This window comes from Vulpes lagopus, chromosome 1 (genome assembly GCF_018345385.1).
Source record: "Vulpes lagopus strain Blue_001 chromosome 1, ASM1834538v1, whole genome shotgun sequence".
Classification (NCBI taxonomy): Eukaryota; Metazoa; Chordata; class Mammalia; order Carnivora; family Canidae; genus Vulpes; species Vulpes lagopus.
The window spans coordinates 147,950,574-147,976,807 of NC_054824.1; the positions used below are offsets into that span (position 1 = coordinate 147,950,574).

At 56.2% G+C, this 26,234-nt stretch overlaps 1 protein-coding gene across 6 annotated transcripts; it reads left to right on the forward strand.

Annotated features, from left to right (window-relative positions):
* The first annotated feature begins 174 nt into the window (after positions 1–174).
* PSEN2 (presenilin 2) lies at positions 175–25,858 on the forward strand. Of its 6 annotated transcripts, XM_041771055.1 has the most exons (13): positions 175–260; positions 5,558–5,641; positions 6,308–6,343; positions 9,272–9,432; positions 11,836–12,050; positions 13,285–13,477; positions 15,278–15,345; positions 15,970–16,190; positions 16,861–16,959; positions 19,572–19,655; positions 20,020–20,121; positions 23,559–23,677; positions 24,627–25,858. In XM_041771055.1, exons 4-13 carry the CDS (start codon positions 9,292–9,294, stop codon positions 24,780–24,782), a joined length of 1,398 nt encoding a protein of 465 aa, XP_041626989.1. In that variant the 5' UTR covers positions 175–260; positions 5,558–5,641; positions 6,308–6,343; positions 9,272–9,291; the 3' UTR covers positions 24,783–25,858. The 6 variants fall into 6 exon arrangements, with proteins under 6 accessions (XP_041626989.1, XP_041626970.1, XP_041626994.1 ...); XM_041771036.1 differs by lacking the exon at positions 6,308–6,343; XM_041771060.1 differs by lacking the exon at positions 6,308–6,343 and having other exon boundaries at positions 20,023–20,121.
* The last annotated feature ends 376 nt before the right edge of the window (positions 25,859–26,234 follow it).

The following is a 26,234-nucleotide window of genomic DNA, read 5'->3' on the forward strand; positions in this document are numbered from 1 at the left end:
CAGGTGCACCCCGGCGTCCCCGCCGCGCCGCACCCGCAGGTCAGGCGGCCGCGAGCCACCAACCTCCCCGCGCCCGCGAGAGCGCCCTGCTCCGGGCGGGGCGGGGCCGGGGGCGGAGGGGCGGGGCCGGGGGGCGGAGGGGCGGGGCCGGGGCGGCGGAGGGGCGGGGCCGGGGCGGGGTCTGCGCCGGCGCCGGGGCCCGGGCGGGACGGGCGCTCGGCCAGCCGCGTAAACACCGCCGGGGCGCCGCGGCCGAGCAGGTGAGCGGGCGGGGCCGGGGCGCGTGGGCCGGGCCGGGTCTGCAGCGCGCGGACGGCGCGGGCTGGGGCTCGGCTCCCCGCGCGCCCCTCGCCGCGGCCGGTCGCGGCCCCTTCCCCGGCGCGGGGCTGCGGTGCCTGCGCGCGCGGGTACGGCCTCTGCGGCCGGCGTGGGGGCGGGGCGGGGCGGGGAGCGCGCAGGGCGCCGGCCGGGGCCTGGGGGGCTTAGAGGAGCGCCGGCCGCGGCCCCCCGGCCTGGGCCTGCGCCGGGCTGGGGCCGCCTCCCCGCGGCCGGACCCCGCCGGAGGGCCGGGCGTCTAAAGGAGCAGCGCACGTGGGTCTGGGCGGCGGGGGCGCGCCGGGGCGCCGGGGCCCGGGGCCCTGCCGGGCGGGTGCGGCCAGGGGCTTCCCGCCGGGGTGCGGAACCCGCCGCAGGCCCGGCCTGGAGCCGGCGATTTCGTGATCAGCGGCGCTTGGCCGTTTTATCAGGCATTTACAGATGCAGCTTTTGAAGCCGAAGGAACCTGAGACCGAGGCTGCCCCCCTCCACCCCCACACATTTTATCGATAAGGAGACTCAGGCCACCGCGCTAGCGAGGCTGTCCAAGGCCACCCAGGTGGGACCTAGCGGAGCCAGGCTCCGAACCCGCTCGTGGTCTGGCCTGGCTGCGTGCTGTCCAGCCCTGGCACCAGACCTCAGCCCTCTGGCGCTCGGATGACACGCTCCTGTCTGCTGAATTAATGATGTCCCCTTTTAAAGAAATGAACTGTTGGTTAGGGGACTAACTGCTCCCCATTTACAGAGGCATCCCCTCCAGAACGTTGCAGAGGCAGCTTGACTTAGAATCCTCAGCCTGGGCTCTCAGGTTCTGTCCTGACAGGAACTTGATCAGGACAGACCCTGGCCTCTGCTACGGATGCCCTTGAGGTCTATTCTGTGGACACCTGAGCCTCCAGTGCTTTCCGCCAAGACCTTCAACCCTAATTAAAGGCTCTGGATAAGCTGTTTCAGGTGTGGGAGCCTTAGGTGCCTCTGCGTGCAGGTGGCTATGTGGGAGCCCGGAGGTGTGTCAGCAGCTGTGTTTTCTGGGCCCAGCTGGTGAAGGGGGTTTCTGGCGGCAGCTCAGAGCTGCAGCCTCTGCCATCCATCCAGCAGACAGGCAGGCTGGCAGTCCAGATTCATCCCTGGGGTGCGTGAGGGGGCCTTTAGGTCAGGGGCTGGAAGTAGGGGGCTTGCAGGAGAAGCCATTGCTGCAGAGTGGGATAGAGGTTTCAGGTTTTCAGGGAACATTCCATTTGGTGGGTGTTGAAGTAGCCGTGCACCAAGTCTGGAGTCTTACTTGGTGTATGTACAGGGGATGAATGAGATGAATGCTCTGTTCCTATGTTTGAGAAAGAGCCTGGCTGGAGGCCTGCTGTGTGTTGCCATGCCTGTAACCCGTCCCCTCAACACCTCGGCTGCTCCAGTCTCGCTGCGCACACAGGGTTTGCCAAAGGAGAGGCTCGCTCCTCGTACCTTGGCCTCTGAGTTATTTTTTTACTTTTATTTTTTAAGGTTTTATTTATTTAAAGATTCTCTATGCCCAGTGTCACTATGCTTGAACTCCCGACCCCGAGATCAAGAGTCACACACTCTTCCAACTGAGAACAGCCAGGTGCCCCAAGCCTCTGAGTTATTGATGATGAGCATGAAGTGTGTCATATGCAATGAAAAGCCACTTGGTACAGTACTTACGTCTCTTTACAGTTACAGTCACACTCAAGTAGCTACTATTTTTTATCTGCTACAGATCAAGAAATTGAAGTTCAGGGAGTTGAGCCACTTGTCCTGTTGGGTGACCAGAGCACAAGGATTTGAACCCAGCTGGCTGGGTCTTAATCTTTTGAATTTTTGCATAGGGAAGTTTCGTACATTCACCCCCTACCGTGTCCCTGCTCTTCTGCCCAGGACATTTCTTTGTGCTTTCCATTAGTAACTACTTGACAAAGCAAAATAAAAATAAAAATTATTTTTTTAAAGATTTTATTTATTTATTTATTTATTTATTTATTTATTTATTTATTAGAGAGAGAGTGAGAGCCCCAGCATGAGCAGGGGGAGGGGCGGGGGGAGAGGGAGAAGCGGAATCCCAACTAAGCAGGAAGCCTGATACACACAGGACTTGAAGATCCCAGGACCCCAAGGTCACAACCTGAGCTGAAGTCAGATACTCAACCAACTAAGCCACCCAGGCGTCCCCCAAATAATTTTTTTTTCAACAGATCAAAGCAGTGTGTGTGTAGGTCACATGCATGTTTTTGCCAAAGATATTTTTGGCTGTTTCTCAGCTGTTGCCTTGAGGTTCGGACACTGTTTAGTTGAGGACTGGCAGGACAACCAGTGTTTCTGCAAGTGTTCCCACCTGTTTCCTGACTCCAGCAGCTGAGGGAGGGTTGGTGGAGGGAAAGTCAGGGCTCCGAGGCTGGTGCAGGCTGCCCCCAGCCAGGGCCTGCTGGACATGGGCTTCAAGCCTCGTGTGATCAACATTGGCTTCCGGGCCTGGAGGTGGCAAGGCTGCCATGGTAAAGTCTGGGGAAAGTCTTCTTTCCAGTCAGTTCTCAGGAAAGACAGATGCCAGGATGTCAGGGAGGAGATGTGTTTTGTCCAGTGTTTTTGTTGCCTGGGAGGATGAGTTGCCAGTTCGTCTTTGCCACAGTATGGTCGTCTTCCGGAGCATGGGAAGAAAAATGGGAAGAGTGCTTTCTGCTACACCTTACCCAGGGAATTCTTGACTTTGTAGAGATAAAGGTCACACATGTTTGTTCTAGAAAATTCAGGAAATATTTTTTTTAATTAGCTCTCAGCCCTGAAATATCCACTCTCAGCACGCATTTATTTACAGCACCTCACACACACATGTATTCCTTTATTAAAGCGTTGGAGACAGGAAGCTGGAGATGAACTTTTTTTTAAAAAAAGATGCTTTTATTTATTTATTTATTTATTTATTTATTTATTTATTCATGAGAGACACAGAGGCAGAGGCAGAGACATAGGCAGAGGGAGAAGCAGGCTCCCTCCTGGGAGCCCGATGTGGGACTCAATCCCAGGACCCTGGGCCCATGCCCTGAGCTGAAGGCAGACTAGTTTAACCACTGAGCCACCTGGGCATCTCGGTGGAGATGAAGTTTTGTATTCTGTTTTTTATGCAAATGGTAGGTCTTCAGAATGTTCCCTTCACGGGCATTCTTGTGTATAGAGCACATGAGTGTGCCATCACTTATCTGGAAGCAGTGCCCCGACTCTGGCCCCCTCTGTGCCATGTGGAGCCCTGTTGCCTACAGAGGGTGGGGTGGGCCCCCAGGCTAGGGTTGAGGGGTTCGGGCAGGAGACAGCCTGGGTGAGGCCACAACTAGGAGGCCTTTGTAATTTGGCGACCCCTTGCCTGTGTTTGGAGAAGCTGTATGTTAAAGATGCAGGCAAAGGCTTATGCCTTGCAGGTATGGGCGTGCCCCCAGAAAGCCCACGTGGGGTGCTGTGCTGGCCACCTGTGTGACTATGGCCCTGGGCCAATCCCTGAGTGTGCCAGCCTCATGTGTGCTTGGAGTGGGCAGTCCGCAGACCTGAATCAGAGCTGTGGCTTTGGTCCCTGTGGGCTTCAGTTCCCTTGACTACAAAATAGGGCACTGACCAGATGGCCTTTCAGGTCTGTGCCAGCTCTGGCACGCGTCCTGTGACACGGTGTTCGTGGTGCCCGCATGTTCAGGCTGGGGCTAGGTGGGAATGGTGTCTCCCCAGGGCCCGGGTGAGGGGTGACCTTGGTCTCTCAACTCTTGTGTCCGGAAGACACAAGAGTTCCAGGGGGTGGTTAGCACATCCCGTAACCTTCCGAGGGGGCATCAGCAGCTTTCCTGCCCCTCCTGCCATACACCTGCATCTGTTCCATCTTCATGGTCACTACTGTTTACTGAACACCTGCTCTGCACAGACACCTTGCACAATCTCTCCAGTTTCCACAGGACTCTTGCAAGGTGTGCTCCTTCTGCTTTTTCCAGGAGAGGAGATGGCCACGGGAGGTTAACTCACTGGTCTTGGGCCAGGGAATGTGTGCATCACATCCCATGGCTCCTTGGTCGCTTAAAAGAATCTTTTTTTTTTTTTTTTTCCTGTGCCCTATCCACAGGTGGTGCGTTAGGGCCCTGGCCTCTGCAGCTTTCCCCAAACTGCCACCTTTCCTGGCTCCTTGAGAAAATGAGGGAGATTGATGGGTTTGGACAGTTCTGAGGGCCATCTAGAGCCTGGGTCAAAGTTTAGGAGGCCCCATCAGGATCCCCTGGGGCGTCTGATGTGGGAGGGCAGAAGGGCCCTCCATCCTTTCCACCTGGAGGCATTCTGGCCGGTGAGGCTGCCTCCCTGTTGGGGAGTGATGCACATCCCCATTTGGGCTCAGGTGGACAGATGGAGGAAGGCCAGCCAAGGTCAAATACAGGATCAGCTGCCCTGGGCCTGGGGAGACAGGCAGGCAGGGAGGCTGTGGGCGTTCCTTAAGGGAGTTTTGTCACCGTCACAAACACTTCCGCGGCTTTGAGAGAACCTCGTGGGGGCTGTGGGCAGGCTGCTAGGTCCAGGTGACTCTAGGGAGGGGCTACCCCCTTTGAAAGTGAGGGTCCCCCGTTCAGTTAGGCCTGCTGCAACCAAGAAAGAAGGTACGTTGACAGAACCCTGACCTTTCTCATCGCCCCACTGTTCCTGGTAAATGTGGTAAGTCCCACTTTGCTTTTGGAGTGGCGATTTCCATCTTTTTCTAGCAAAACGCCGGCGCTCACGGTTACTATGGCGTTTTACAGTCTGGCTCTGAAAGCAAGAGAAGGTCAAGGAAACTGGGTGACGGCGGGGTTTCCTTAATCGCAGGAGCTGCTGACACAGGCACACTGGGGGAATTCTCTGGGTCAGACTCGCCTGGTTTGGCCAATTCAGCATTTCGATCCCATTCAGCTGATTAATGGGAGGAAGTGGTGGCTTCCCCGGCTGTGGGGGTTCTGCATTCTAAGGCCTGCGGGCCGCCTGCAGTCCCCGGGAAGGCCGCCCCTCCTCCCGTCCTCCCGCCCGCGGCTCCCGTGGCTCCCTCGGCCCCCTCCCAGCCGAGCCGAGGGCTGGTTGCTACGTGGTTGGTAGGACCAGCCTCGGCGCCCTGGGGAGCCGCCCCGCCCCAGCCCCCCCCCCCACCCGGGCGTTCCTGACGTCACTGGCGCTCAGCGGCCGACAGATACCGAGTAAGATTGTTGATCCGCAGGCATTTAGGTGGTGATTTTCCCTCCAGGGATTTCAGATTGCCGGCAGGCTTCCATTCCGGCTTGGAAGCAGAGAGGTGTGCCTCCCAGCTGCTCTGTTCTCCAGGAGCCAGGTAAAAAGAGGGGCTGTGTCCACCTGCCTGCCCCCATCCAATGAGGGCATGCAGGGGCAGCAGGATGGGAAGGAAGTCTGTCTCGGTGTTGACATTCCGTATTTCCTTTTAAAAAAATAATGTTTTGGGGCGCCTTGGGGGCTCAGTCGATAAAGCATCCGACTCTTGATCTCAGCTCAGGTCATGATCTCAGGTTCGTGAGTTCAAGCCCGTGTTGGGCTCCACGCTGGGCATGGAGCCTGCTTTAAAAATAAATTAATGGCTTAAAAAATAAAACTATAGAGACAATCCATGTTTATAATAGGTTTGAGAAAAGCAGAAAAATGTGCAGTAAAAGTGACCTACAGCCTTAGTGTCTAGAGGTAACCACATTTGGTGTTTTGTCATCTATCTCACCAGTCTTTCATACACAAGCATTTTTCTGAGACCGTTCAGATGGTCGAGTATGTGAAGTTTGACATCTGTTACGTTCAACATCCTGTCGTGTTGTTTCCTGTTATGAACTATTCTTTGAAAAGAGGTTTTTTAAGTGGTCCTATAACATATCCCATTGGACGGACGTGTCGTAGGCCAGAGTTGGCTGTTTTGGCAATTTTTACTTTTTTGGACAATTACAAACAACCGCAACAAACATGTTTTTACAAAAATGTTTTATTATCTCCTTAGAACAGATTCCGAGAAGTAACATTTCAAGATCAAAAGGTATGAATGTTTTTAAAGCTTCCCCTGTTTACTGCCTTCAGAAAGGGCGGTCCAGGTGGCAGTGCCCAAGGTGTGTGAGACCTAGTTTTTCCGCATTCTTGTCCCTGGTGGGCATTGCTTGGGGACTGTCTCTGTCTGGAAATCCCTTTCTCCCCCTGCAGCTCGGTTTGGTTTCAGGAGAAGGATTGTTCTTCCGCTCTGAGTGGAGCTGAGCCCCACCAGGGGACAGGGTGTAGACCATGACCTGACCCATGTTGTCCTGAGCCGGGGGCCAGGCCTAGCCCCCTGACCGTCAGCCAAGGGGCCATCTCAAGGGGCAGACCCCTGGACCTTTGGTTGGAATGGAGCCAGGGATCTGGCCTTTCACCCAGCGGTCTACCCTAACACTAAGTACAGACCCATCACTCACTGCCTGCATTCAGGGGTGACTTTGAACCTGTCATGTTTCACACCTGTTACCTCATCTGTAAAATAGGCAAGAACAGCAGTACCCAGCTCCCCGGTCATTGGGTTTAGTACATGCTCAGGGCTCAGCTGGAGGTGTCCCCCCTCCCCTGCCCCAGGTGGCATGGACCCCTTAGAGAAAGGGCATGTTAAGGGGCCCAGCCTGTCCTGAGTCCTCAGTCCCCTGTCAGGTGTTCACCTGTCCCTGCCCAGCCAGCAGACCAGAGGGTAGGGATTGGATAGGCCCTTTGCCCCCTGACAGCCAACAGGACAGCCCTGGTGGCTGGCAGCCATAGCCCCCTTGCGCCCAGTTTCAGGGCAGGTTTGGGAGGCATTTTAGGGAGCTGGATGAGGGAAGGAATCTGCCCAGGGAGCCTTTGTTTTCTTGCGAGGAGGCCGACATCCCTAAGTTCTGACTCCTTCAGACGTCAGGGAGCCGCTGGGAGGCAGACGTGCCCCCTGGGGACTGCCTTGTTAGCTGCTGGCAGCCGCTGAAGAAATAGAAATTGGAAGGACTAATCCATCCTTCCTTCCTTCCTTTCCTTCCTTTCCTTCCCTTCCTTTCCTTCCTTTCCTTTCCTTCCCTTCCTTTCCTTCCTTCCTTCCTTCCTTCCTTCCTTCCTTCCTTCCTTCCTTCCTTCCTTCCCTTTTTTAAGATTTTATTATTCACTGTCTTATTATTCACAGAGAGAGGGGCAGAGACACAAGCAGAGGGAGAAGAGGGCTCCCCGGGGGCAGCCCTATTCAGGACTCTATCCCAGGACCCCGGGATCACGACCTGAGCCCAAGGCAGACGCTCAACCACTGAGCCACCCAGGCGCCCCTCTTTTTCATTTTTGAAGTATAATTAACATACAGGGTCCCATCCGTCCAGATGGGCAGCGTAGCACTCTGGCAGTCCTGTACGACATTGTGTGTCGCGAGAAGCGTCTCTTCTTCCCCTTCCCGGCTTCCCGTCCCCGCACCCCACCTCCCTCTGGAAACCACCCTGTGGGTCTCTGTTTAAGGGCCTGCTTCTTCGTGCGTTTGATTGTTCTGTTTCATAAACTCTGCCTGGGGGCCAAGTCCCGTGGCATTTCTCTTAATCTTGCTCTGCTCTGTGCCCTGCATCAGGGGAGCCTGTCGCATTTTGAGTCCTGCCTGGGAGCCTTTGGTCACAGGTCCTAATCCGTGAGGTGGGCAGATGCGGGCCTGTCATGGGCGGATGGAGGTGGGGTCCATTCTGGAATGATCCTGGCCAGAGCCCAGGTCATTGGCTTTGATGGAACAGCTGCCGCAGGCCCTGCCAGGGCACACAGAGCTGGCTGCTGGTGGAAGGAACCTGCCTGCGTCACTTGGAGATCACACGTCCTAGGGGGACTGACATGGAGGCTTTTGTCCATCCCCAGCGCCCAAAGCTCAGCCCCCAGGGCCTCTGGGAGTTTGGGGGGGGGGGGGAACAGGTCTGCCCAGGAAGCTGGAGGGGCAGCCAGGTCTGCCAGGGCTTGTCTGAAGCTCTTCTAGGCCTTTCTGCCACGTTGGCCTATAGACCCTCCAGCCCTGGCCTCCCTGGGGTGCCTGCCCTCAGCTGTGTTTTCCCACACATACACCCCGCCCTGCATGGTCTCACTCCTCCCCTGCATCCCAGACTCCTTGTGCCATCTTAACTCATGTAACCCCTTCCCACTCAGCAGGTTCCAGACTCCGTCTTTCCCCTGAGCTGCTTGTCTCCTGCCCATGACTCCATGCTTGGCTGTCATCCTGGGTTCTGGCCTGTGTTTCACTGCCACATCCAGCACTGACTGCTGTCTTCCCAACTCCCTCTGGGTCCGGTCCCCTCCCTGGCATCCACCCTGCTGTCCTGGGTCAGAGCCTGTCCCCTCCCACAGTGGTCTTCAGGGAGGTCACCTTCCCTTCTGTCTTAGGGGATGTGGTGCAGGAAGCCTACACCTCCCCAGGCCCTGACTGGAGTGTCTGTCATGCCCTCTGCCCTTTCCCCTCACCTGGAAAATTCTGTCTCCATCAGGGGTGCTATCTTCTCTAGAAAACATTCTTGATCTCCCTCTTTGTGCTTCTGTACCTCTAGGTGAATGCTTAGATTATATAATGAGTCACATGGGATGGTTGTTGGGCTTTTTTTCTTTTCTTTCTTTTTTTTTTAAGGACAAATGTATTTCTCGCCCATCCTCCTAACCCTGGAGCCCTGCATGGTTGTTAACTGCAGGTGCTCAGCAGATGTTTGTTGATTGAAGAATGAATGTGCTGGCAGTTTGGAATGGCCATGACTTTTCTACCTGGGCCTTTCCCTCCAGAGGCTACCACGGTCCCAGAGGCAACCCATGGGAAGTCCTGCTTTCCAGCAGCTGCTTGACACATGCGTCCTGGGCGGTTGTCAGGCAGGACCTGTGTCCAGGTCTTCTTCTCGCCTCTGGCTGTCCCCTTGGTCCTGTGTGGACTTTGCTTTGCAGGAAGATGGACCAACCTCCCCTGTGCTGCTTCTTCCAGGCGCTTCCCGAGGCAGGGCCATGCTCACATTCATGGCCTCTGACAGTGAGGAAGAAGTGTGTGACGAGAGGACATCCCTGATGTCGGCTGAGAGCCCCCCGCCACGCTGCTGCCAGGAGGCCAGGCAGGGCCTTGAGGATGGAGAAAATGCTGCCCAGTGGGTAGGTTCCTGCCAGCAGTCAGGGGCCTTGAATCCAGGCCCTGGGCTCCTGGCCCTCCTGGGTGGAAGCCAGACGTGCCCTGACACAGGGGGAGGGGAGACTAAGGGAGAGAACAGGTCACCAGGGTGGGTCTCCCAGGGCAGGTTGTGGTCCCAGTGGGTGAGGGCTTTGCATATCTGCAGCCCACCAGGCTGGATGGTTCTGTCCCAGCCCCCACCCCGCAGGCTCCCCTTCCTAGTGCAGGTGCTGTGCCGCGGGAGCTCTGGGAGCATGAGAGTGAGTCTGGATGCTGGGAGGGTTGCACGGGCCCAGGGAGGTAGGGGGAGCGGAGCACTGTAGAGGGCCAGGGGCCAGACTGGGAGCCACAGGACCAGCATGTGTGTCATTGGTGACTGTTGAGCTGTGACGTGCTGTGGTGCGTTCAGGCTACCGAACAGGGGTACCATAGACTGGGGGGGCTTGTACACAATGCACATGTGTTTCCCTCTTCTGGAGGTTGGAAGTGTGAGTTCACAGTGTTGGCAGATCCAGTGTCCAGTGAGAGTTCACACGTGTCAGTGGCTTCTCCCTGGGTCTCCTTGTGGCAGGAAGGCCAAGGAGCTCTCTGGGGCCATTTTATTTTATTATTGTATTTTATTTTTAGTTTCAGAGGTAGAGTTCAGTGATTCATCAGTTGCATATAATACCTAGTGCTCATCACATCACATGCCCTCCTTCATGCCCATCACCCAATTACCCCATTTGCATACCCACGTCCCCTCCAGCAACCCTCAGTTGTTTCCTATGATTAAGAGTCTCTTATGATTCGTCTCCCTCTCTGATTTTGTCTTGTTTTATTTTTCCATCCTTTCCTCTGTGCTTCTGTTTTGTTTCTTAAATTCCACCGAAGAGCGAGATCATACAGTGTTTGTCTTTCTCTATTTCGCTCAGCATAACACCCTCTGGTTCCATCCATGTAATTGCAAATGGCAAGATTTCATTCTTTCTGATGGCTTAGTGGTATTCCATTGTGTACATACCACATTTTCTTTATCCATTTGTTGATGGACATCTGGGCTCTTCATAGTTTGGCTATTGTGGACATTGCTGCTATACAGATTGGGGTGTGGGTGTCTGGGGCCCATTTGTAAGAGCTCTCATCTCATCAGGAGGGCCCCACCCAAAGGTCCCAACCCCAAGTGCCATCACATTGGGGGTTAGGGTCCAACATGTGAATTTTGGGGGGACACAGGGGTTTAATCTTACTTCTGTAGGCCACAGGGCAGGAGGTTATAACTTCATGAAGGCAGGGGTGCCCTGGGGGGGAAGTATCTGGATTAGCCTGAACCCCCACCTCAGTCTTGTGTTTTACAGTATTTAAAACCTTCCATGTGGACTTTTCCTGCCAGCCGGCCTTAGTCCCTATAGTTGGAATTAGAGCTCATTCCTTCCACCCTCCAAGCTCCCAGTGAGCTGGTCTCATTGTCTGCCTCTCAAGGCTACCGCCAGCCGCTCCTGACTGCTCACTTGTCTTGTCTCCCGGAGCTCGGAGCTCGTCTGTGCATTTTAATTGTTGACATTCCCGCTCCTTTATGCTTTGCCATTTCTTAGCTGAGCATCTAGCCTGCAGTTCTCCCTGCAAAGAACCAAAGCAACGTCCTTTTGAATTTTTGTTTTGCTTGGCTCTGTCTTTGGCGGTTAATCTAATTAACAAGGCAGTGAGTGACTGAATTGGCACAATTCTGAAGCAGAAATTCTCACAGATGGGTTTGGGCCAGCGCGTGCGGGTGTCTTGCCCTCCCACCTTCCTGGAGGATGGACACCCCCTGCCCCTCAGGAGCTTGGCGCCAGTTAGCCCGTCTGGGTCTGGTTTGCTCCTGCCAGTTCTGCACGCCCAATATTGTGCGTGTTGGGGGAGTTCCAAGTAATGTCTCCTCCGCAAATTCTGAACGTCTTACCGTCAAGGACAGTCCCCATGTGAGCTCACTATTCTAGGGTGGGTGCAATCTGTTTTCCTCCTTTGTCACCTGGCCAGCTCCTCTTGAATCCTTATGGCTCCTCAGTCAGAACTGAGTAGCATCTGAGTCCCTGAAGTAAGATGGGGGGCGATCCCTAGAAACACTTCAGGCCCATGAGCCGCATGTGCTAGGCCTGCAGGCTGCCCTGTCCTATGGCTGCTGTGGCCCCTTCCTGCATGTGAGGTGGCTAGTGCCGGCTCTCTGCCTTCCCTACTGGTCCTCGTAAACATTTCAGATGCCCTGGCCTCCTGGCACCCGTGCGTCTGGACCCCAGCCCGCAGGCTGGTCCTTCCGTCTGGAAAGCACCACTCAGACCGCCCATGTCCACTTCCACGACACCCGTGCACGGCGTCGCAGAGCCCACCGTGGGCGCAGCCTGTGGCCCTCACCGTGCGGTTTTCCACAGAGAAGCCAGGACAGCGAGGAGGACTTTGAGGATGATGCTGACCACTACGTCTGCGGCGGGGTACCTGGGCAGCCATCGGGCCTGGAGGAGGAGCTGACCCTCAAGTATGGGGCGAAGCACGTGATCATGCTCTTTGTGCCGGTCACCCTGTGCATGATTGTGGTGGTGGCCACCATCAAGTCCGTGCGCTTCTACACAGAGAAGAACGGACAGCTGTAAGTTGGGGAGTGGCGTGGGGAGTCAGGGGTCCCCTGCACCTGCAGCTCCACTCCAGGGGCGTGTGCAGAGCTGGGCTGGTTGCTACCTGACTCCACACTCTGCTCTGTCCACTGCCTCCCGACTACGTGACCTGCAAGGGCTCTTTCCTAGCTGCTCCCTGCCTCAGTTTCCTTGTTTGTATAATAGTCCCGATACCAGGAGAACTAGACGAGTTGATGCACACAAAGCGCTTAAACAGTGCCTGCCCTGGTGCAGCACTAAGGCATGCTGGCTTTCATGGCAGAGGGCATGCTCTCACCCTGTGGCACGAGCGGGGGTCCCAGGCGCAGGGTCATGGGTGCGGGCATGCAATGCCACACAGTGTGACTGGACAGGCGGTTTTCTCTCTGGGCCTCTGCTCTCGTGGATGGAAACCTGAGTGGTGGGCCGGGTGATTTCTTAGTGTGCTTTCAGCCTAGTGAGGGAGGTTTTGATCAGTTGAGTGAGCAGAATACAGACAGGGAGTGGGGAGCAACAGCACAGACAAGCTGCCTGTAACTACCTGCTCTGAACTTTTTACATTTTTTTAATTTTTTAAGATTTTATTTATTCATGAGAGACACAGAGAAAGAGGCAGAGACACAGGCAGAGGGAGAAGCAGGACTCAGTCCCAGGACCCCAGATCATGACCTGAGCTGAAAGCAGATGCTCAACCATTGAGCCAGCCACGCATCCTTGTTTTTATTGTTTTTAGTTAGGGAGCTTTCCTTTCATCTTGGTTTGATTTTTCCAAAGAAAGGGGCAGGAGGAGAAGCCCCACCCTCTGCTGGGCTGGGGTGCAGAGCAGGTGGGAGGGGCACAGCCTACAGTATTCAGGGGAGGTGAGCACTTAGCAGGCAGCAGGCTTCTGCAGTCCTGGGCAGACAGGTGGATAGGGCCAGGGGCTGGCTTCCCAAGTGTATTGGCTGTAGCAGGTGCCACTGCTGGCCTGTGCTGGGTGGGGTAGGGGAAGCAGTGGGCGAGTCCTGGGCTGGGTGTGGGAGGAGAGCACATGGGGAATGGGAGACCTGGGGGAGAAGTGGGGGGAGTCCTTGGGGAGGAGGGAGAGCATGGGGGAGAGGAGAGGGAGGACTAGGGTGGGAGCCTGGTGGGGACGGGGTGGTCTGGTGGGGAGGGGGAGGCCTGGGGGGGCCCCTTCCTTTTCCACTCGGGGCTCAGGCATCAGGCTGAGGCTGGGTGGCTCACGGGCAGGCCCTATGGAGCAGGCAGGGAGCAGAGCCTGCAGCCCGCCATCTCCCTCAGCATCTACACACCATTCACCGAGGACACGCCCTCTGTGGGCCAGCGCCTCCTCAACTCTGTGCTCAACACCCTCATCATGATCAGCGTCATTGTGGCCATGACCATCTTCTTGGTCGTGCTCTACAAGTACCGCTGCTACAAGGTGAGTGCCAGCTGTGCCCCGCTGCCCCGTCCTGTCCGCCCGGCCCCCAACGCCAGCCCTCTGCCCCCCAGCCACCCACCAGGTCACCTACTGCCAAGCAGACGCCTCAGTTCGGTTCTGCCCCACCCTGGCCACCGTGGGGATTGCCCACTACCACCATCCTTGGCGCTTGCACATAATCCCCCCTGCCCAAGCACTTCATTGCTGTGCTCCACACACCCCTTCTCACGTTCAGAAGTTATTTTATTTTGCAGCTTCTTCCAAAGAAGCGAGATGTTCTATTTTCGGGTTCATTCACCCCACACTTCCCCTGCAGGTTTACTCAACCTTCCTATTTTCCTCTGCACAGGGTGTGCAGGTGCCATGTGGGGTCCTGCAGCCCCGAGAGACTGGAGGGCCCTGTAGCTGCAGCGTAGCCCCCAGGAGCAGCGGAGGAGCAGGGGCCCGGGTGCAGGCCAGCCTAGTGGCCCACCTGGCCTGATTGGAGGCCTTGTTTATCCCTGGGCAGACCGTTAACTTTCAGACTAGGGGGAGGGGTTGTTTAGGGTCTGAAACCCTGAGGCCTGAAAGAAAGACTAACTGGGATTGGTGACTTAAAGCCGTCCTCATGCAGGCTGCCTGCTGCCCCCTAGAGCAGATAGAGAGCAGTGAGGAGGCTCAGCCCAGGGCCTGGAGCCCATCCCTGCTGGCGAGATGCCAGGATAGATGCCAGGAGGGCTGTCCACAGGGGCTGATCAGGATGCTGGGGCTGATGAGTGCATAATTACCTGGGGAAATAAGACAATTTTCACTGGGGCTGGGAAGCAGCATAGGGGGCCGCATGGTTGGAGCAGAGGCCACAGTGCCCTTGGAAACAAGCTGGTCAGGGGATTGAGGAGCTGGGAAGCCAGCACTGCTGTGGTCAGTGGGTGTCAGGCAACCAGTCCCAGGACTGGCAGGAGGCAGATTGGTGAGGTTTACCTGCAGGTTCCGTGGCACTCAGGCAGGAGGTGATGGCAGTCCTGGGGGCCAGGGGTGGCTGGGATGAGGAGGGTCAACACATCCCAGAGGTAGCTGTGTCCATAGCATGGCCTGGACTGCTGTTTGTTCTAGGTAGACCAGGTTCCCACTGAGGTCCCTGGTGGCTCAAGCAGGTGACTGACCGGTCCATCCCCTGAGGAGAGGCTGGTGGTCGTGACACCCCTGTGCCACAGACTGCCGGCTAAGGGACTGGCTTAGGATCAGTCTACTGTCATCCTTGACCCTCCCCGGTTGGCCAGGGCAGGAGGCATGGGTCACTCTGAGGGCCTCAGGTGGGAGGGCTCCTCCTGGGGTGACCAGAGAAAGCTCCCTTAAAGGCTGCCCTGGCCACTCCAAGACAGCACCCCAACAGGTCTCCTGCCACTTTGTCCTGACGCTCTTTTGCTCTTACACATATTCACAGGTAGTCACGAGGGCTATGTGTTCCCCAGCTGAGGCCCTCACGCTGACACACGGCAAGTGGGACTCCACTAGCTTCTTCCCTGGAGCCTAGGGCTGTGCCTGGTGGGTGGGAGTCATCCAACACATCCTCTCTTGGGGTTGGGGGGGGGGAAGGTAGGGGGGACAGGGGTCTGGCCGCTTGGACCTGAAGGATTTTCACTCCATGCACTTGCCAGGTGACCTCGAGAGAACTGTAGGAACTTCTTTGCACTCTATATCTGTCCAGTGGCCACTCCTTCCAGCGTCATCACAAAGGAGCCTAATGAAGATTCTTGAAGCTTGGGCGGTAGTCCCACAAGCTGGGTACCCATGCTCACTGTACCCATTTCTGTTGTCTAGTTTATCCATGGCTGGTTGATCATGTCATCCTTGATGCTCCTGTTCCTTTTCACCTATATCTACCTCGGGTAGGTAGCCCTGAGGTCCCGTCAGACACACAGGATCTGGGTGGGGAGGGGCACCCCACCACCACCGGCCTCCAAGAGCCAGACCTCCTCCCAGGGCCTTGATGGGAGGCAAGGGTGCTGTGAGGCAGGCCATATCCCTTTCTGATCCTGATTTAAAACAAATGAACCCAATCACTGTGGAGGAGGATCTCTATGAACCCAAGAGACTCCAGTCTTTGGGCCAGGCTTGGGAACTTCCTCGTTTATGGAAAAGTGATCTGCTCTGTTGCCTTTGATGTGGGTTAGCAGCCTGACCCTGGGGCCCTGAGAGACGGAAGAGACAGGAGGCCTTTTCCCAGGGGCAAAGGGTCTTTCAGGTGGTACCAGCACACCTCTGTGTGAGTTGAGCCAAGCATGAGGCGTTGGTACATTCACCCCCTTATTCCAGAAAATACTTGACGTGATTAGATGTGGGACTCACAGAACCGGGCAGTGGGGTGTGTGTGTGCCTGTAATGAAGCCAGAGGTCAGGAAAACCCAGCTGGGGACTTAATGGTCAGGAAACGGGATTTTGCACTGTGTGTGATTGGGGTCTGACGTCTCTGCTGAGTTTCTTACCTCACGGGCTTGGCTTTGGTCATGCAGGGAAGTGCTTAAGACCTACAACGTGGCCATGGACTACCCTACCCTGTTCCTGACCGTCTGGAACTTCGGGGCAGTGGGCATGGTGTGCATCCACTGGAAAGGCCCCTTGGTGTTGCAGCAAGCCTACCTCATCATGATCAGTGCCCTCATGGCCTTGGTGTTCATCAAGTACCTCCCCGAATGGTCTGCCTGGGTCATTCTGGGCGCCATCTCTGTGTATGGTAGGCGGGTGTGAGTGGGCCCAGACCCTGGCGGTGGGTGGCGGGGGCAACGTCCAGGATGACGAGTCCTCACTGGTGGATACAAGGGGCGGGTGCTGAAAGGTACCCCCTTCCTCCCTGACTAATCCTTCGTGAGGCACGGGGGCTGTTGGACTTGGGGCCATGGATGTGGTTACTGCTGATAGCACGTCTGGTAAGCCCTAGGCACGCTGTAAGCATTCACTCCTCAGAGCAGCTGTAGGGCCGGGCACAGGACCTATAAATAATGAGCACCCAAAACTTGAGTATTAGCATGGTTTTGTCTCTTGTGTCTCTTGGAAGTGATAACTTCCATTTTAAAAGGGTAAGGAAAAAATAAATAAAAAATAAAAGGGTAAGGAAAGGGAGGCTCTGGACACCAAGCCCACCATGGGGTCCCTGAGTCACATAGCAATTCCCTGTTTGCACTCCACCCCGTTTAGACCCCATTCTGGGCTTCCATCAGCACAAACTCTTAAGGGTATGGCTGTAAACCAGTGGGTTGGGAGCTGGCATGTGGGACACACTCTGAGCCTCACTCTGAGGCTCGGGGCTATGTTTCCCCAGGTGTTAGCAGGCTGGCTCCTCTCTCTGTGGGCTGCTTGGGAATAAATGTCACTTAGCACATGCCGTGACATCTTGGCTCTTGCAGATCTAGTGGCTGTGCTGTGCCCCAAAGGGCCTCTGAGGATGCTGGTGGAGACCGCCCAGGAGAGAAACGAGCCCATATTTCCTGCCCTGATATACTCCTGTGAGTGACCTCTGTTTCTGCTTTCGAGCTGGGAATCAGGGGCTGCTTCCCCGCTGCAGCTTTCGGAGTTCACTAGGGACTAGTTGTCTTTCCTCGATTAAAGGGGAGGAGGTGGCCTTGGTGATCCTGGGGTGCCCCATCCTCCAGGGACAAAGAAGGTGCATCTCCATCTCATTAGAAGGTGCTTAGAGAGTTGAGGCTGGCCAGGGCTGCAGAGGACGTGGTCTGCCCCACAGTTCCATCCCATCCAACTTCCAGTGGCGTGTGGGGAGTACTGCCCATGGCCGCCCACTTAGCTCTCCACATTTCTGAGAGGGTGCTTTGGAGAGGGGCTGTCGATGGCAGGGTTATGGGGGAGCAGAGTGCACCTGCTTTTCTTTTCTTTTTTTTTTTTTTTTTTTTAAGATTTTATTTATTCAGGGACACCTTGGTGGCTCAGCGCTTGAACATCTGTCTTTGGCCCAGGTCATGATCCTGGAGTCCCGGGATTGAGTCCCGTGTCAGGTTCCCTACAAGGAGCCTGCTTCTCCCTCTGCCTATATCCTGTGCCTACAAATAAATAAATAAAATCTTTTTTAAAAAAAGATTTTATTTATTCATGAGAGACGCACAGAGAGGCAGAGACATAGTTAGAGGGAGAAGTAGGCTCCCCGTGGGACACCCGATGTGGGACTCGATCCTGGGACCCCAGGATCATGACCTGGGCCGAAGGCAGATGCTCAACTGCTGAGCCACCCAGGTGCCCTGGGTGCACCTGCTTTTCACTGTGCTTCCTTGACAGCTCTGTGGCTGGGTGAAATTAAGTCTCTGAAGGGAAGTCACACGGGTTTGCTGCTGGCTATAGGGCCGGTGTGTAGGGATTTGGATTTATATGCTTATTCAACAGATGTGTGTCAGATCCCCACTTTGCAGCAAGCACAGTGCTGGGCTTTGGGGGTGCAGCAGGAAACAAGACCCTCGTGGCCCCTGGCCTGACAGGGCTCACAGCCCTGGGGTCCTGATGGCCTCCCATCTGTTGACAGGCATATTTACGTCATGAGCCTGAATGCTGTGGCTCAGGCGTCTGCAGCGTGGACAGTCTGGATGCAGAGTGCTGGGTTATGTCTACAGAGGCAGGATGGAGTCTGGAGTGGACATGTCAGCAAGGGCCCGTGGCGTGAAAGCAAGTTGGAGGCACGCTCTGAGGAGCAGAGACCCTGTGAGATAGGGCTCAATCCTGCATTCACCATCTCTGCTCCGGGGGAGTGCACATTGTTGGAGGGGAGATGTGCTTGGTCAAAAGTGAAGTGGTAGGGGACCCGAGGACTTTAGGGTAGTGGGGGGTGCTGTTGTGTGGCAGGTGGTCAAGGAAATCTCTGTCATAGGTGGCATTTGACCGGAGACCTGCCTCAGGAAGCCCAGGGGACAGAGTTCCAGCAGACGCCCCAGGGGAGCTGAATCTGGCAGGGGGCAGAGGGGAGGAGGAGGCAGATCAGGATAGGGAGGGGAGATTCCCGGGCAGATCCCAGGGTGGGGAGCAGGTCCAGGGACACTGGGCCTTGCAGGCCATGGTGAGAGCTCGACTTTTATTCCTGGGTGAGCTTCACACTCCTGGAAGGTTTTGGACTGAGCTGATGTTAACATTTTAACAAGATCACGTAGGTTGCTAAGGGGGCAGAAAAGACATGGTGGCAAGAGTGGAAGAGGTCCTGGGTTAGGGGGGTAACTAGCACCCCAGGAGGTTGGGGGAGCTCAGGCCCCAGGGCAGCGGTGGAGGCTGTGAGACGCAGATCGTTCTGAAGATATTTTGGAGGTAGAATTGGCAGGTTTTGCGACGGCAAGGGTGCGAGCTACAAGGAAGAAGCCAGGACGTCAGTGGGGGGCCGGCAGGGCCACCATGGGGAATGTTCTAGTGTTCACGGGGTGGCCAGATAGAGACTTGGAGACACTGTGGGCTGGGAGTTCAGGCAAGAGTTTCTGGGCCAGGGAGACAGAACCCAGGGGAAACCCCTGCCTAGCGAACCTACCCTGGATGGAACCCAAGGGAGCTGGAAAGTTGGTGAACACGTGCCATGGACTATCATTCAGCCCTAAAAAGGGAGGAGTTGTGCCACATGCCCTGTGGATAAGCTGGAGGCCACCAGGCTGAGTGGATGAAGCTACTCATGAAAGGATGCGTGTGATCCACCTTTCTGGGGTGTCTGGAGGAGTCACGTTCATAGAGCTAGTATAGTGGGGGGCGGGGGGAGGAGAGGAGGTGTCCAGAGGGTGCAGTCTCAGGGCTGGAAGGAGAGCAGTTCTGAGGTCTGATTCAGTGACGTGAACATACTTCATGTGTATGGTTAAGATGGTACCTTTCAGGTTGCATGGTTTTTTTGTTTGTTTGTTTGTTTGTTTGTTTTTAACCACAATAAGACAAAATTCATTCACCAGCCTGTTCATTGTCTTCATGAGGAGTGTCTTCATGTGGAGGCAAAGAAAGCCCAGGAAAGGCATGGTGTGCCCACATCTGGCCAGTCCGGACCCCTCCCCGGGGCCCCCTAAGGAAGGGCAGGTCCTGCGCGGGCCCCAGGGGCAGCTGCCCTTAGCAGCGCCTGAGGCACCATCTTTGGCACCACCTTTTGTCCCCACAGCCGCCATGGTGTGGACGGTGGGCATGGCCAAGCTGGACCCTTCCTCCCAGGGAGCCCTGCAGCTGCCCTACGACCCAGAGATGGGTGAGTGTCCAGAGACTGGCAGCCTGTCGTCCTCAAGGGCCGCTGCCCACCCGCGTGGCCTGGCCTGGCCTCCCTGGGAGGTGCGGGGTCAGAGGGGGCAGAAGGGAAACCCACTCTCCTGGTGGGCCTGTGCCAGGCATGCGGCAGCAGGGAGACTTCCAGCTCTGTTTCCCTTCCCTTGTTCCACGGAGTGGGGAGAACCTGTCTGTCTGCGTCAGGGCTGGGCTGGCTGGAGGGTGGGGGGCCAGGGAGCCCGGGGCTCAGCCTCATTCCTCAGAGATCAGAGATCCCCCTGACTGGGCTTTTGTCTCTCTCCCTTGCCCCCGCCTCACACCATGATGGTTGCGTTCTCATGGACACTCAGAAGAAGACTCGTATGACAGTTTTGGGGAGCCCTCGTACCCGGAAGTCTTTGAGCCCCCCCTGCCTGGTTACCCAGGGGACGAACTGGAGGAAGAGGAGGAAAGTAAGGTGGTCGTGCCCAGATGGGTCTGCATGGGCCCAGGGTGGGGGTGAGGGTGGAGCTGGGGCTCCCTGAGACCAGGGGAGTGTACATGCAAAGAAGCCCCTCTTCACATCAGAGAGAGATGGGCGCAAGAGTCCAGGAGAAGCCGGCAGAGGTGGAGTCTTGGTGGCAGGCCATGGGACTCATGATCTGGCTAAGCCCTATATTTCGCAGACGTGAGTGTGGACTGTGTGTCTGTGTCGGGAGCAGGGAGTAATGTAGGCCTGGCTTGGGTCTAACGGCTATGGACCCTGATTGCCCTCCCTAGGCCCGGGTCACAGTGACCCAGCTCCTTGACCTGGTCTCAGGGGCTCCGGGAGTTACCTGAGGTGGGGACCTCGGAGCTGAGCTCCAGGGTTGAACTCTGGGTCAGGGATGGCAGGGGTGGAGGTGCGGGTAGTGGTGTCGAGGCCGTGGGGTAGGCAGTCCATAGTGAGTTAGAGGAAGCACAGGCAGGACACCCAGATCAGGAGTGCAGACATGGGACTGGCCAGCTTGTTGGGGCTCAGAGGGCCTCCCAGAGATCAAAGTGAGGGCTCTGGTCTATGCACCATGCACAGTAGGGGCCACTGTGTGTGTGTGTGTGGGGTAATTTAGTGGGAGGAGGGATGTGATCCAGAGAGGGCAGAGTTGCAGCTGGTGGAGAATTCTATCCCAATGTGTACTGGCATGGCCTGAAGGAGGCCCAGTGTAGCCCTTAGGGCACAAGGTGTGGTGTCTGGGCCTGGGGACAGGCTGGGCAGGGCACTAACAGCACTGTCCCCACGCTCAACTAGCCATGGGCTCTGGAGCATAGGACAGAATTGGGTGGCGACCCCCAGGGACAGACCGAGCTGGAGGGACCCGTGTAGAAGACAATCTTGAAGACACACCTGGGGACATGTTCCCAAGGACACTAGGACACGCGTGGGGCCCACTACTGTGTGCCGGGTGGCCTATGGGACCGAGGGATACAAGGTGTTAACCTTTGCTTTGCGGTGGGTGCCCTGGGGAGGGCTTAGGTACAGGGGAGTCAGGGCAGGTGCAGGGAAGAAGGCCTGGTGTGGGCCATGGAGGATGAGCTGGCGGTCACCCCGCAGACAGACGCTGGCACCAACCACTGGGCTCAGCACAGGCCCCACTAGTTACAGGGCACAGTCCATGGCCACCCCAGTCACAGGTTTGGGGAGTCTTCAGGCCACTGGCTACAAATCTGGGGGTCCCACACTTTTCCAGTGTCAGTAATTCACTAGGACGACCCACAGGGCTCAGGGAAGTGCTGTATTTACGGCTTTATTATAAAGGAGACAACAGAGGGCTAGCTGTATGAAGAGACCCAGGGGCAGGTGAGGGAGGGCCTTGAATGCACAGCCTGTGTCGTCTCTCTCCAGGTGGCATCGGGACAGGTTATGCCCACACACCTGGCACATGGATATGTTTGTCAGGCTTCAGAGTCTTGCTGGGGTTGTGTCATGTAGGCGTGATCGAATCCTCGCTCGGGGCCTAGCTTTGTCTCCAGGCTTGGCCCAGTCCCAGCCCCCTTCTCACACACGTGGTCTTTCTGGTCTGGCAACCCCTCCAGCCCCTCCTACTTGCATGAACTCAAGTGTTTAGGATCCTGAATAACAGACACTCCTGGTACTTGGGAAATTCCAGCGATGTGGTCTCCCTCCCAGGAACCAGGGCCAGAAAAATTCTTTATGACCCAGCAGCCCTGGCAGAGGCTTGAGGAGGGAGAGGGGAGTCCCAGGGAGCTCAGAGAGCCGCTCAGGAGGGCCTGCCAGTGGGGGGTGTGCTGCACCCAGGGAGTGGCTCCAGTTCTGCCCCAGAGGCAGCAGGGAGGCCTTCGTGGTGTGTCGGCAGGGACGTGAAATGAGCAGAGCCACGTTCCAGGTGGACCCCTGGCTGCAGAGGGAGCTGACCCTGCGGGGAAGCTAGGCCCCTGGTGCAGGCAGGGCTGGGAGGAGGTGCTGTGGGAGGGGCCGGGGAAACGTGGGGGTGACCCAGGGGAACGCGGAGTGGGTGGCTGGAAGCACCTCAGGACCTCCAGGGGGATATGCAGCAGCCACACAGAGGGTCAAGGCCAGGGTTGGAGTCAGAGTTGGCATCATATATATGTTGAAACCTGGGCTTGCAGGGGGATCCTGGGGAGGGTTCAGGGTTGGAATGGAGACAGAGGGGCCGCACCCGGGTCTTGCACAGTGAGGATGAGGGGACAGTGCCAGGGGAGGATCAGAGGAAGATGGGAGCTGGGCAGGGAGCAGCCTGAGGCCATGTGCGTCTACAGGCTGAGTACTGGCCTCCCCTCTGTGCACAGGCTGGTGGGTTCCCCCAGCTTCTGGACCTCTCAGGTGCACAGGACGGGAGCATGGAGCTCTTTGGGGAGAGAAGTGATGGAAAAAAGAAAGAAGGAAGAGGGGAGAGCAGGAAAGCAGGGGGTGGGTGTGAGCAAGAGCGAGACCTACAGACCACAGTGAGGAACGGGGTGCAGACAGGTACAGGGCTGAGGCCACAGAAGTCAGGCCGAGGGAGGCGGTGGACTAGAGGCATGCCAGTGATCTGGGGGCAGGAGCCAGCCAGAGGGGGTCCTGCCCCAGCCAAGGAGCCCCGTGAGCAGGAGGAGGCAGGAGAGGGGCCTACGAGGCACATCCTTGTTCGATAAGCTTTCTTACTGTTCACGGTGAGCCGTCTCCTGTAAACGAGCACACCAGCAGCCTGCCTAAGGGAAACGAGCATCCTGTGAGTTCTCGTTTACCACCAGCAAGAGATAAGCTAATTACCTGTTAAGCTGCCCTATTTTAAAAAAATATTTTATTTATTTATTCATGAGAGACATGGAGAGAGAGGCAGAGATACAGCAGAGGGAGAAGCAGGCTCCCCACAGGGAGCCCGACATGGGACTCGATCTCAGGTCTCCAGGATCACACCCTGTGACTGGGGCTGCCCCAGCTGCCCTATTTTTAAGAGGAAGGGTTGCCAGAGGAGCTCTGAGCATCATGTGTGTTCTTGAAATTAAATTTCCTACAAAATACTCATAACTTAAACTTAGAACTGAATCGTACCGCCTCCCACCAACCCCTGATGATATATTTTATTTGTTTTTTTTTTCTTACTCAACTAAGTGTCAAGCACCAGTTTTACCTGAATTGTCAGAAATGCCAGCTTTTCACAGCCAAGGTGGCAGGTTGCCCAGCCCAACGGCCCCCTTTACCCACTGGCAGCCAGTCCTTGTCCCAGAGGCCAGGTGAGGTGGGCTGGCGGTGACACTGCCCCACCTGACCCCCATGGGCCACAGGACTCTGGCCCCCAGGGTCCCATGGGCCAGGCAGAGCGGCCGGGCTGTGGACTGGTGTCTGCCTTCTTTGCCACTTCCTCTTGGGGCTCCCGACACCAATGGGCTCGCCGTCTTCCCTGCACAGGGGGCGTGAAGCTTGGCCTGGGGGACTTCATCTTCTACAGTGTGCTGGTGGGCAAGGCAGCGGCCACAGGCAGCGGGGACTGGAACACCACACTGGCGTGCTTCGTGGCCATCCTCATTGTGAGTGGGCTGGGGGTGCACCTGCCCCGTCTCCTGGGTTGGGGGTCCCTGGATCCCTGGGGAACTTTCAGATGCTGCTGCCCCCTGGAGGGGCAGAGTGATGGGGGCTGGGCAGAGCTGCCAGGAGACCCTTGAGATGAGACCAGGCTTTTGGGAGGGTCTGGACAGGGCAGGTGTGGCTGAGGGGCTCTGGCATTACTGACCATGCGCACAGCAATGCCAGTGGCTTGGCCAGGCTTGTGTGCTGTGAGGTAGGGAGAGGCCCCATCACTTTATACCCAGGCAGTGACTCAACGAGGTCAGGTACCCGTAGTGGGGGAAGGAAGTGTCCTAAGAGGGTGGGGAGGCTCCGAGCGGCATATACTCCATGCCCTGGCGCAGGAAGGCTGAGGCTGTGTTCCTGAGAGATTGCCTACCTGCTCACAGCATGGTGGGCCCCCCAACTCTTCCACCTCTGTACTGTCTGACCTGAGGCCCTACCCAACCCAAGGACAGGGCGGGTGCTCTGGTTCACCGTCCCTTCCCTGGACCCTGTCTACACCAGCCTGGTGGGACAGGACAGCAGCCACTTCCCAGGGGATGGGTTCCACAGCATCTTTGGTTCCCTCCATGCCAGTTGCTGAGACCCTCACTGATACTTCTGCAGAGCTCATCTAGTTCTTTATAAATACGTGTCCCTTAAGGGGAGCCTGCCTGCCACTGGTCACATGTGCTGCTGCCATAGCCAGGCAGGGGAGGTGGTCTGAGGGCCAGGGGGCTCACGCATTAGCATGCAGTGTTAAACGAGAGTGAGAGCCCCCCCCCCTTGGGCACATCACAGAGCTTTGAGGGGACCTGGGAAGGTGGCATGTCCAGCGCTGTTGTCTGACCCACCTGAGCCCGGGGGAGCCCTCACTGGCTGCCCCCCCATCCAAACTGGTGGTCACCACCTCCCCTCTGTGTTCTGCAGGGTTTGTGTCTGACCCTCTTGCTGCTTGCTGTGTTCAAGAAGGCACTGCCCGCCCTCCCCATTTCCATCACATTTGGGCTCATCTTTTACTTCTCCACGGACAACTTGGTGCGTCCGTTCATGGATACCTTGGCCTCCCATCAGCTCTACATCTGACATGAGGCCAGGCCCTGGGCTGGCAGCCGTGGGAAGTTGTAATGGGTGCCCTCGTGTCGTTTCACACTCTAGTGCCATATGTTTTTAAGACTTTCCTTTCCTTAAAAAAAAAAAAAAGTATCGTGTTTACTTGACGAAGAGGAAGAACCAGCTTTTTGGTGCTAGTGGTTTTGTCACCTGACCACCGCTCACCGACTGGAAGCACCGGTGGTCTATCCGTAGGAACCGAGGACAGCTGTGCCACGTGGGGAGGGTGTGAGAAGCTGTCTGGCCTCGTGCCACAGTCCGGGATGCTCCAAGGGCCAAGGTGAAGGAGGGGACCAGGAGTTTGTGCTTGGGATGGCACCTAGCACCTGCCTGCTCTGGTAGGAGAAGAAAGCCAGTTTGCCCTGCGTGGAACATCCCCAACGCTTTGTCTATGATGTCATCGTTATTTTATTACCTTTAGAAACCAAGTCCTGTTCATGTCACAGCAGATACTGCTGGGAAGTGGCTTAATATTAATATAAATAAATAGATGAATCCTCTTGGAATTCTTGGAGTTTGGTGTGTTTGTAGGTGTGGACTCTGCTCTCTGCATCTCATGGCCGCTCCTGGGAGGACCTGTGCTGTGAGCACAGACGGGAGATTGGCCCCATTACAGAGGAGAGAGGTTAACCACTCATGTCTCTCCGCAGTCATTTCTCCAAGTAGAAGCTTCCTGAGCTGGGCCATGTGGAGCCGGGACAAGCAGTATTGTGCCTCAACAAACCAGCGCACTGGGGCTGGGTGGGGGCAGGGTTTGAAACCCCGTGGTCATCCCTTCTGTGTCCATCTCTGGGTGCTGTGATTGGGGCATGGACTGGTTGGCTTTTCCCTTTCCTATCCATATTGTCCCAGGCCACAGAATCTCAGTGATGCTTCTCTCATACGTGGATATAGGTTTTACCCCTAATGTGTGATACAGATTACCAGCGTATTATGGTTTGGCTTCACCCTACATGTGAGATCATGGGCAAGGAGCTTATTTTCCTGACACTTGTATTCTTTAAGATGTGGATGCATTATCGACCTAATAAAGCTCCTGTGAGAAACGAGATAATGTATGTGATGTGTTGCACAGTGCTTTGCAAATTGACCACTTTAATAGATATTGGTCCGAAAAAAAAAATGCCATGAGGGCTGGTCCCTGGTGGTCTAAAGGGGAGGAATACCTGGGTTTAACTTGTTCAATTTGGCAATTGAAAATAGTTTGGGGGGCAGGGGGCATGTCCCAAAGATGAGCTACAGTAAGTTCCAATTTTTTGAGTGTGGATAGGTCTTTGTCAGAGGCCTGACCAGGGTGCTGGGGGTACAAGCTACATTTAGGGGTGCAAGCAGAAGGCAGAGGGCCTGCATCCATGTGAGCAGGTCACAGGGTGGGAACTGTTGCAGGGGACATAGCTACTTGAGGAGGGCAGCCTGGGGAAGCTG

Bases quoted from the DNA above. Each gene is read 5' to 3' on its own strand.
- PSEN2 (XM_041771055.1), top strand. From the start codon at position 9,292: ATGCTCACATTCATGGCCTCTGACAGTGAGGAAGAAGTGTGTGACGAG. The intron at 12,051-13,284 runs GTAAGTTGGGGA...GCTCACGGGCAG, and splicing joins ACAGAGAAGAACGGACAGCT to GCCCTATGGAGCAGGCAGGG. The intron at 16,960-19,571 runs GTGAGTGACCTC...TTGTCCCCACAG, and splicing joins TCCTGCCCTGATATACTCCT to CCGCCATGGTGTGGACGGTG.